General features: G+C 32.3%; 1 protein-coding gene across 3 annotated transcripts in view; it reads left to right on the forward strand.

The window, feature by feature from the left end:
• The window catches only part of LOC107441341 (uncharacterized), a 35,725-nt gene extending 31,845 nt beyond the window's left edge, over window positions 1-3,880 (forward strand). For all 3 annotated transcript variants that reach the window (XM_043053216.3, XM_016054567.4, XM_043053215.3), the window contains exon 4: window positions 2,849-3,880. In XM_043053216.3, coding sequence (XP_042909150.2) covers window positions 2,849-3,832 — 984 coding nt within the window. In that variant the 3' untranslated portion in view covers window positions 3,833-3,880. The remainder of the gene's footprint in view (window positions 1-2,848) is intronic.
• Window positions 3,881-11,819: the final 7,939 nt, after the last annotated feature.

Below are 11,819 nucleotides of genomic sequence, written 5' to 3' on the forward strand. Positions count from 1 at the left end.
AATAACCTCTAATCCTTAATAATGAAATGATTATTACAATAAAGTTTGTTTACTTAAAAGATTAAAAATAAAAATTACTGTTCAGCAGTGACTTTGTTACTAATTCTATATTCATTAATTAAACTTAATGGTTCTGCTCGATAACCATTTACAATTTTTTTTAAATTTTATTTAATTTTCAGTTATTATAGAATTCCTTAAATATTTTTCGACGTAGAGGTTATTTAGCAATAATGCGAAAAGCTGAAATTTATAAATGTATAATATTTATAAATGTTTAAGAGAATTATTAGCAGCTATTTTGTACTAATTTCTTTAGTTGAAATGTTCATTATACACAGTTTTATAAAAATAATCGTAAAATTCATTGAACGATGGATACATTGACATTTTAAAATGCAAGTAGAATTCAATAATCATTTCATTTTATAACTGTAAAACGGTAGATAAGTAACTTCGTTATCAAGTTTTACATGATACGAAAATATTATGCTATCGCTTTATAATGAAAGAACAACATTTTAAGTTCTAAACTTTTTGTGGAAAAGAAAAAAAAAACGAAATTTTTTTCCTGTCATCGGTGTTAGCGATTAGAGAGTGTTTTATCGTATAAATGTTAAGTCAGTACCATTCCATTTTAAATAAAAATGCATTTTGTTCCGGAAGAAAAATTACTTGAATTTGTCAAAAGAAATTCCCTAATTATTGTAGCAAGAACTTTTAAATTTCTAATCAAACTTTCCTCTATTATAATTTTGTGCAAATAATTATTATTAATAATATAAATGACTATTAAAAGGAATTAATTGAGAATGTTCAATTTTAATAAATTAACTGTTTACGCAATCAGATTAATAACTTTTTTCATAATTTACAAATGGAGAAAAAGTCTTTTACAGTTTAAAAGTGAAAAGAAAAATAAAGTTGAGATTAAATTTATAAAGTAAGCATAACTCGAAGGAGGTTGAAGTAAGGGCATTAGGCGAAGTGATTGTGTGTTTTTTTTAAAAATATTATTTAGAAAGAATTTTTCTAAAAGTATTTCTTTTAAAGTTTTTATCAAACTTTTGTTTTTTTATTTATCTATAGTTATTGAAAGTTAAGTTGATGATTTTTAAGTTGAAATGAATGCCGCCCTGCTTTGCATATCTCAAATATTATTTCTAAAGAAATGTATAACTTAACATTAAACACCCAGGACCTTACAATTCTAAATCAAACAATCACTACATTTATTTATTAAAAAACACTCTTATGACCTGATAATAAATTGATCTAAATCTTAAATGTGAGTTTTATAACATGTAATTTATTTAAACTCAGCACATACATCTAACCTCTGTTGTCGCCAATGTCTCAATTTTAAAATATAGTTTTTCTTTTATAAATTTTCTGATATTTTCATATAAAGGATAGTATTAAGTTCGAGAATTAAAAATTTGTGCCCAAAAATGTTGCTAAAAATTATAATTATTATTAATATATGACAACAGGAAGTTTTTAATTGAAGGTTGAAATTTTTTTTAATTATGTTATTTTTTAATTATGTTATTTTTTAATTATATTTTTAAATCCCAAACTCATATAACAGTATTTAGGAATCTATAAATTTATGTTACGTATGATAGTTGCATTATAACCTGTACGCAATGCGTGTAAATAAAATATATTTTTAAAATTGTGCATTTTCTATTAATTGCATTTATAATTCTTATATTGAAAAGGTATCAAGTTATCTATGACCTCCATAATGAATGAAGTATTTACCGACTTTTATATATATTAAGGAATTGAATCAATTTTTCACAAAGTTTAAAATCTCATCTCATTCCAAAAAAAAGTTATTTCATAAAATTATGCAAAAAAGTAATTTAATATGTATTTTTTTTATAATGAATGCTTCTAGTAATGAAACAAACGCTTTCAAACTTTATTTTAAAAATATTGATTATTCGTTTACAAGAAACTATTACTTTAAAGCGTGATAACATTTTTGAATACTCTATTTTTTTTCTAGTAAATAATATGTCTTTGTTAATTTCTAAAAAAATAATCTTTATAAAAAAGCTTACATTATTCTTTTATAGAGAATATTGATTTCATAGAAAATATCACTAAAATAAAACAGGTTATGTTTTCTTACAATAAAAGTTAAATAGAATTAATTCTTCAAAATAGCGTTTCAATAAAACATAGTATTAAAATGTTACGTTATTTTTTGTGATTGGTTCATTAATAAATTATTTTTATTTCTTCGCAAACACAATTCTTGTAAAAAAAATTAAAAAATTGAATCTGTTTTATCAAAAAACTAGATCGTTTTATAAAATATAAATTATAGCGCTTAATAAAATATGAATACAGTGTATTTGTAAAGTGATCCTGACAATAAAAAGGTGTTATTTTCTTTTTTATTTTCTCTGCTGAAAGGAATTAATGAGTTATTTTTATTCATAATGGCTAGTCGAGGAGAAGAAGAAAATATCGAATTACACTGCTTAGGTTAATGTAATTTCGTTCTCCCACCAGATTTACGCGTAATCCATCGCCAACTCCACCTGCAATCGCCACGTTTACAATCTACGGTATGTTTTGTCAATACGCCTACCGTAAAGTGCTCGACTTCGTGCGCAGGTCGTCGGGCTACCGAAGCAGGGGTGCCATTCCCTCCGCAGAGGATCAAAATTGTGATGGCATGTCTTCGGATCATCCTTCGGGATGTTTCCCAGACCGTCGCCAATAGCCCATTGTGCAGCTCTAGTGCGACGTAAATTAACAACAGCACCAAAGAAGAAAATCTGTAATTTAGACATTCGTTATTTTTATACTATTTTTTGTTTCTTTTTAGGTGCCTTTTTATTATATGTCAAGAAAAGAGAGACTCCTGCAGTACTTGAAAAACACCAAGAGTAGTAACAACGCCTGGGAGTTTTGTAAATTGCTTAACTCTATGAATAAACTTAATTCGGATACTGATACGAAAAAAAAATCTTTAAATAGTGATTTAATTATGAATCGTCTTAAGGACATAATTCATACTGAAAAACCTGAATATAACATAAATAAATTTATCTTGATGTCCCTAAAGAAAAGAACTCATGACTTAAAAAAAATAAGTGAGTTTATATCTCGATTTCATTTGGATGTTGATAACTTTGACTGTGGAAAACAGAATTCAGAAGAATATTTAATGCATTTCATACAAGAATTTGAACGTCTTATTACTTTGTATGGTTCTAGTCTTGGTCATTTTTATAGTTATAATTTGCGTGACAGAAACTTTAATGCTTTAGATGAAATTTCTACTTCTTTAAAGATGATTTCAAGGAGCTGTACAGCAGACCTTCTAAGAGCATTACGCCATAAATACCAATTGCATTTCTTGGACGAAGAGAAGAAGAAAATTGGATTTTTGATGGTAGAGGCTATCACACCTATTGAAATTTTTTTATATAGAATCGGTTGTAATCTAACGCACAGTAAGATAAAAAGTTTTTTGTTGTTACGAAGATCCTCCCTTCAGTATTTCAGAGATTTTTTTGATTCATTTCCTGTTGATGAAACTCCATTAAAACGTTTTGATATGAACAGGATAGATTTGTGCATCGAGGTATTAGATAGGGATATTGATAATATGTGTAAAAATGCAGAAATTTGGGCTTATCTGGAAGATGAGGATGGTTATATCAGTGATTACGAGGAACATGATGACCTCAAAGAGGATGGCGCATCTACAATGCCTGAATCACATGTGTGGTGGGCTAAGTGTTCTCAAACCCTAAATAGTTTAAGGATTAATCAATTTCTTAATCAACTTTGTTATTTCTCTTGAGCTGTAATATGACATTCTAATAAAAAGAAATTTCTGTATGTAACAATACTCTGGATATTGAACTTTGTTGTTGTTATGAATATAGGGCTGCCATTGGTGACTAAATCGTCTATTTTAAAGCAAATCAACTAGGGCGACTATTTTAGTATAAATATGAATAAAAACAACTAATTTACAATGAGTTGCTTAAAACCGGCGACTAAAATGGAGAATTGCTTCATAAGATTCCCCACTTTTTCAGCGCTTTCGTTTTATCCAAACTTTATTCATCCTCAGTCAAAAGCAAGACAGACATGTTTTACTAATCAGACTAATGGAATTGAATTGATCCTCCTGCTTCAAGAAGCTAATGTAATATCTCTGAGGGTTACGTTTTCTTCCCTCTTTTAATTTAAACGAAGAAGCAAAATTAAAACATTGTCTTTAAATACACAAAATGGGTAGTTAATTTTTTTATAGTGATTTAGAATAGAAAAAAAGGTACATGGTGATATATATATATATATATATATGTAACATAAAAAGCTTCAATTGATCTTTTTATGTTAGTTTCTTTGTTATAAAACTTCATCCTAATTAATTATTCTAAACGAAATACTTTCTCACACTTTTAAAAGCCACATCCTGTTCTTAAATCTATTTTTGGCTCAAGTATGCATTTAATTAAGAGCAGGACATTTTTCCCTTTGCTCTTGTGTGGGAAACGTTCGATCTATTTCATAAACCAATAGCAACTACTAAGATTTCCCTCTTTCCCTAAATTAAGACATTTTACGGATTTTACTTTGCAAGATTTTCCCTAACATATAACCAAGGAGCGCAACTTTTCATGTGCACTTTCACTCACTCTCATGACTGCTCTTGTCTAATAATTAATAAATAAATTTTGTACCCTCCTTCCCGACCTATGACCTGTTTTAATCCTTCCTCTCGGCAACGACGTTATAAGTCGCCAGGATTGAACGATCGGGAAGGGGTACAGTTCGTACGGTACATTAAAGATATTAAATATCTCATTTGAAAATAAATAAATCAACTTCGGAAGAGGGTACATCAAAAATATGGAATAACTTCAAATCATTTTTTCAAATGGACATTTGGTAAATAAGCAGTCAAATTCTTCTTCAACGTAAGACAATAATTAATTCACCCAGTATCTTCATCAAAAAAAATAAACTCTTCAAAAACTTTTTGTTTATTATAAATGATACCTTTAACAATACTATTTTTAAATATAAAAGATGGGGTTATCCGATAAAATCTACCCGATTTAATTATATTCGAAACTGGGAAAAATGGCATATTATACACTCATTGTAAAATAACAAATGAGACAAGCACACAAGGGCTTAATAACAAAACAAAACTTTTAATAACAAAGAGCAAATAATTTTACATCCGCCGTTGGCGGTTTCAGAAAAGTTATAGAATAATAATAATAATGGTAGTTGAAAATATTTTCCTCAGATGGCGCTAGCTGTATCGCAACATCCTCCCCCCCGTTTTGAGAAGGCTGTGACCAACTCAAAACGAGGTTAAAAATCTTTTGGGCACTTTAATCGAACGTCCAAAGCGGGTAACTTGGGCAGAAGACTGTTCAGGTTTTACATCAGCAGGAACAGAAGGCAACATCTTATCAGCATTTTGGTCTTTCATGTTCTGATTAACTGCTAAAGAAATGGGTATTTTGGCCCTTTTCTGTAAAAGGCAATTTAATTTGTTAGCAGAAGGGAGTTCTAAAGAATAAATTCTTTGAATGGGCCTCAACATTTCTCCATTTTGAGCTTTCAGTCTTACAGTTCGAACTTTCCCATCTTTACCAGGGATAAGCTCTATCACCCTGGCTAATGGCCAATTCAAACGCTTCTTAAAGTCATCGCCAATGAGAACGACCTCACCAACCGAAATATCAATATTTTTGCCCTTTAAATTTTGTTTCAAAATTAACTGTCCCAAGTACTCCTTTCGGAAACGTTTTCTTAAGGATTTTATAAGCTGGACTCTATATCGAATTCGCTTGCGACAATGCTGAGCATCGACCATATCGATATCAATTACTTTAGTTTCTGAGTTATCTAAAAGAAACATAGCTGGTGTAAGAGGTTTTAAATCGGTTGAGTCTTCGGACAGATAGGTGAGCGGTCTAGAGTTCATAATTGACTCGATGTCGCATAATACCGTTTGCAACTCTTCATAGGTCAAAACAGCTCTTCCTAGCGTGCGTTTCAAAAGATCTTTAAGTGTCCGAATCAGGCGTTCCCAAAAACCTCCCCACCAGGCTGCTGACGGAGGGTTAAATTTCCAATTTATATGGTGTAACTCTGCCTCTCTCAAAACTTTATCCCAATCAATTTCATTCAAATCATTGTATGCCCCCTTGAAGTTAGTGCCATTATCTGAATACATTTTTCTGGGACGACCTCTTCTGGCGACAAAACGTCGAAAAGCCAAAAGAAATGAATCTGTACTTAAAGAGGTCACTAACTCTAAGTGTACAGCGCGGTATATTGCGCAAGTAAACAAAACAACCCATGTTTTGCTACCTTTCTTAATGTAGAGGGGTCCCGCAAGATCCACTCCTACAACCTCAAAAACATATGCATCCTTCACACGGTCCTCAGGAAGAGAAACAGGCTCGGTGAAATGAGCTTTAGCGGTATACCTTTTGCACTTTATACAGCTCTTTACAATATTGCGAATTGCTTTTCTACCTCTCACAATCCAAAATTTTTCGCGAATGATGCTCAACAATATTTGAGTACCAGCATGATAGTTAACACAATGATAATACTCGATTAATCTCTGTGTAAAAATACATTTTTCGGGCAAAATTATAGGAGATTTAAAATAAGGGGTGTCGATTCTTTCAGTTATGCGAGTTTTTACTCTGATCATACCCTCTGAATCTTTGTAAACATTATATACAGGTATTTCATTAGGAAAAGGAAAAAACTTTGATTGAACAATGTTGATTAAACTCTTTTCCGCTGATTCAGTTTCTGCTAGGGTCAAGTTGCCTACGATTCTAGATTTCTTTTGAACGCGACAATTGTTAACGAAGCGCAATACCCAAGCAACAAGTCTGATTATTGATGGATAGCTAGAAAACTGTTTTGCGTACCAAGGTGTTTCCTCCTCAACCGAATTAAAATTACTAAGCACTACCTTTCTTCTCTCTAAATCTACTTCCTTTTTGCAAAAAATCTCATTGCAAGGCCAGTTACTCGAAGTTTCTAACAACCATGACGGTCCTCGCCACCACTGTAACCTTGCCAACTTTTTGGGAGAACATCCACGTGAAACGAGGTCAGCAGGATTAATATCTCCCGGGACATGCCGCCAATCATTAGGCGAAGTAATTTGCCTAATCTCTTTAACTCGATTAGAAACGAAAATGGACCACTCCCCCTGCTCTTTTATCCACCACAACGCAACCATTGAGTCGCACCAAAAATACGTTTTCATAGTAGGGATATCAAGAGCTAAACGAATGGAAAGGGCCATTCTTGCTCCGATACAACAAGACATAAGTTCGAGTTTAGGAATAGACATTTCTTTTACGGGTGCGACTCTAGCTTTAGCGCGTAACAATTGAATTTTAACATTACCAGAATTTTCAGTTTTCATAAATACACATGCACCGTATGAAGTTTTGCACGCATCCACAAATACATGTAATTCCGAAGAATCATTAATTTCGACATAACGAGGTATTTCGATGTGCTCAAAAAAGGATATTTCACCTATCCACGTAGAAAATTCTTTATTCATTTCTGGCGGTATTAAGGTATCCCAACTAAGCTTATCCTTCCACATCTTCTGCAATAATAATTTAGGCTGCAATGTACTCGGACACAATGTACCTATAGGATCGAAAAACCGCTGCACATACGATAATACAGTTCTTTTTGTAAATGTTTCGTTACGATCTAAATCATTAGTAAAGTTGCATCGTAAAGTATCTCGATCCAAATTCCACTTAATACCCAGTAAGGAAGTATCACCAGAAGACTTGGATAAAAGAGGATTTGCTATATTACCTTCCCAACCTCGCAAATTAAAACAAGCTGTTTTCATTAATTTTTGAGTCTTAATAATAAAGTTTTCTAATTCTGTGACAGTGTTAACTCCCGTGACGCAATTGTCGACGTAAAAAGCATGTCGGAGCTTGGGAACAACATCGGAAAATTCATCGGAAGCGTTCTCCAGGAGATGACTTAAAGAAGCCATTAGTAAAAAGGGACTCGTGGTCACACCAAACACAACTCTACAGTGTCTATAAGCAATGGGATCACCTGTCTCAGATGGAAAGAAAAATCGTAAAAAATCTCGGTGCTGAGGGGATATGCTTAGCTGCAAAAAGGCTTTTTCTATATCAGAAGAAAGACCTATTGGAAATAATCTAAACCTGTCAATAATATCAGGAATCAATTCGATCAAATTTGGGCCTTTGACCAAACAGTCATTTAAAGATGGTTGATTGCACTGTTTGGCTGAGGCATCAAATACTGGACGCAATTTAAATGTCTCGCTAGATTGTTTGATGACAGGACGATGGGGCAAATAATGGCAAGGTTCATTAATTTCACTTTCAGGAACCTTTTCTATAATATTTATCTCCTGCCAGTTTTTAAAAACATTGATATAATCATTCAAATAACCATTTGCTAAAGAGCGTTTACACATATTCAAGTGACGCTTTAAAGTTAACTGTTTGTTATCAAGCAAAGTAGTTTTACTTTTAAATGGAAGTAAAAGTTCATATCTTCCATTCGGAAGAATAGTTAAGTTATCTTTATACTGCTCAATAGCTTCCGAAAACATTAATCTCTGTTTAGAATTATCATATGGGTCTCTAATACCTATTACATCGAGATCCCAAAGCTTATTTACATTTAAAGTTACTGAATGCAATACACATACATTATCACATAGGATACAATTGGAATCAACAGATATTGATTTACCATTATTTATATCTGCATAAACATTATTTATTTTACCAGTAAGAGTATTACCAAGTTTTGTCTGAACAACCATTAAACCTGATTTTAATGCTATTGATTTACCAGTAAACAATTTAGAGGTAATGTCTGCTCCAAGAAGCAGATCTATTTCAGAATCATTAAAATTAACATCGTGAATATCTATGTTTCTTTGTTGCAATTCTTTTAGCGTAACAGAATCGTTAGCTCGAGGAACAAAACCACAAATTTTTTCTTCAGAGAGGACTTCTAGTTTAAAACAAAAAGTGTTTTCCAAATTATAAACTTTAATCATGAACCACTCATGGTCTTTAGGTTTGGTTTCGTTACCTCCAAATAAACCATGAATAAGTGTTTGTTTACCCTTGGGTTTCAAACACAATTTTTTAACAATTTTAGTACTCAAATATGAGCGCTGCGAGCCAGTATCTAAAATGGCTCGTATATTACACTCACTTTTCTTATTTTTAACTTTTACTATCAGAGTCATAAGAAAAACAGTTTTAAAATCATAAGCAGGGGCACTGCTATTGGCTAAAGATGACACTTCCTCAGTTTTAGGTTCATTGTTCTTCATTTCTCGATCAGGACACATCAAAATAAAATGATTTTTATTACAAATAATGCATCTAATCTTCATCCTACATGTACGAGCAGTATGTCCCAATTTAAGACAGGAGACGCAAGCTTTTTTGTTGTAAATTACCTTTCTCCTTTCTTCTAAACTTAGCTTTCGAGCAAAATAGCAATCTTGGGAAAGGTGCTTTTTCCCGCAAAAGAGACAGATAAAATTGATCTTACCTGTATTATCAGGCGTAGTGCTTACCAATGCAGCTGTGGTAGATAAATCCATTTTCTCTACAACAGACTCTTTCTTCTTAGTAGAGGTTCCAAATCCAGCCCGAGCGAGGACGACAAGCTCCTCACCCTTCACCTCTTGCTGTAAAAAGTTCATTAATTTTTGCAAAGATCTTTCCCCTTGGTCAGAAGAACGACTTCTTTCGTATGCAATCAAAACAGTCTCCGGCAGAGAAGATTCTACTAGTGGCATTAGAAAATCTCCGTAATTGCTCTGTGTACGCCCTAGGCTTTCCAAGGCCCGTATCTTTCCTTCCAATTCATCGTACAATGCAGGTAAATCAGTTTTGGATCGACCAGATATAGCATTTTTCATTACAAGTGATAATAAGTCCCGGACATAAACTTGCACCAGTAAATCTGTCCGTCCGAAACGCTCTTTTAACTGTTCAATGGCTTTATCGTAGTTCTTAGCCGTTGCAGGGAAGCTGCCGACAACCCGGGCCGCTTTTGACTGCGGCTCTAAAGACGACAACAAATACTGAAACTTATCCTCCTTCGACAAAGTTTCGTCGGAATGAATTTTTTCATATTGGCTCCAAAAGCCTAAGAAATCTTTTAATTCACCACTAAATTTACGTAGCTCAATCTGTGGGAGTTTATATTTTCTTTGAACTACATCTGTTTTACTTAAATGTTCAGTTAATTTGGAACAAATTTCGTGATATTTGTCACGATATTCCTCCGCTTTTTCGAAGTCCGACTCATATTCTGTGTCGGCATTTTCCAAGAGAAGAATACAATTAGAAACTTCCTCTTGGCAGTTTGCCAACCGCTCAAATTTGTCCTTCAATTGTAGCTCGTAAATCGAAAGCGTTTTTATATTACTTTCCTTAGTATCCAATTCAGCAACATTGAGCACGTCTTCAATATTTTTCACACATAGCGAAAAAGAAGTTCTTAGTCCTTTTCTTTTCGCTTTTAATTGAATTAGTTCCATATTAGCACAGTTCAGAAATATTCAGTCTCGAAATCAATATATCAAATATCGGGTCCCTGTTCGGGCGCCAGTTATTTAACAATACTATTTTTAAATATAAAAGATGGGGTTATCCGATAAAATCTACCCGATTTAATTATATTCGAAACTGGGAAAAATGGCATATTATACACTCATTGTAAAATAACAAATGAGACAAGCACACAAGGGCTTAATAACAAAACAAAACTTTTAATAACAAAGAGCAAATAATTTTACATCCGCCGTTGGCGGTTTCAGAAAAGTTATAGAATAATAATAATAATGGTAGTTGAAAATATTTTCCTCAGATGGCGCTAGCTGTATCGCAACAATACCTATGTACAGTGGAACTAAACGATCATCCGTTTTCCATGTCTATGCTGCTTATTTTGTCTACGTTCCTGAGACTACTAGAAAGCTGAGCTTCAATTTCTTTCCTTGGACTAAAAAGAAAAACTGCATCGAACTCCTGATAATTAAAATGTTTTTATTGAAACCCTATCCCTTTGAGAAAGCGTTGATTTTGCCACTCTTAAGTGCTGAGCTGGATCTTATCGTCGATGAATTGTTTTCACACCTCGGAATGGTTTACGATGGTCTCCTTAGATGTTTGACATTCCTCTCCCACCTACTCAGAACTCAAAGAAAAATAAGCTTCAATTTCTCCATTCAATGTTAATTTACTATTCATCTTAACGAAGAAACAAATTTTTTCCCTAGCAGCTCGCGTCTTTGTTTTTGGAATTGTGTTCACGGAATTTCAACGCAGTCTCATCTCTGATGTTGTGATTTTCAAAATATCTTGGACTAATTCGAACTTTTTCATGTATCCTTTTGTGTTTATTTTTTTTTTTTACAATTCTCATAAAACAATTTTTTGAATTTTTATTGATTATTATTTAAATTTTTTTTCATTCTTGATGTTTCAATTGAAAAATTATTTTTTATATATTAATCGTGTTTACTGTTGAAATTTTTTTTCTTGAAATATTTATTTTCAGTTAATTGATTTATTTGATTGAAAAGTGTTTCAAGAAATTATTTTCATATTGTTTTATGTGTTACAGCTTCTATGATTTTTTGGTTAGTAGAAATTATATTTTTTTTTACAGTGATTAGGGTTTAAATGAAAATGCCATTTAAATTTTTTTTTCTCTTCGTAATGCAACTGCAGTAATTATTG

The sequence above is a fragment of the Parasteatoda tepidariorum genome, chromosome 4 (assembly GCF_982258835.1).
Source record: "Parasteatoda tepidariorum strain Cologne lab strain chromosome 4, Ptep-v5.0, whole genome shotgun sequence".
In the NCBI taxonomy this organism is placed as follows: domain Eukaryota; kingdom Metazoa; phylum Arthropoda; class Arachnida; order Araneae; family Theridiidae; genus Parasteatoda; species Parasteatoda tepidariorum.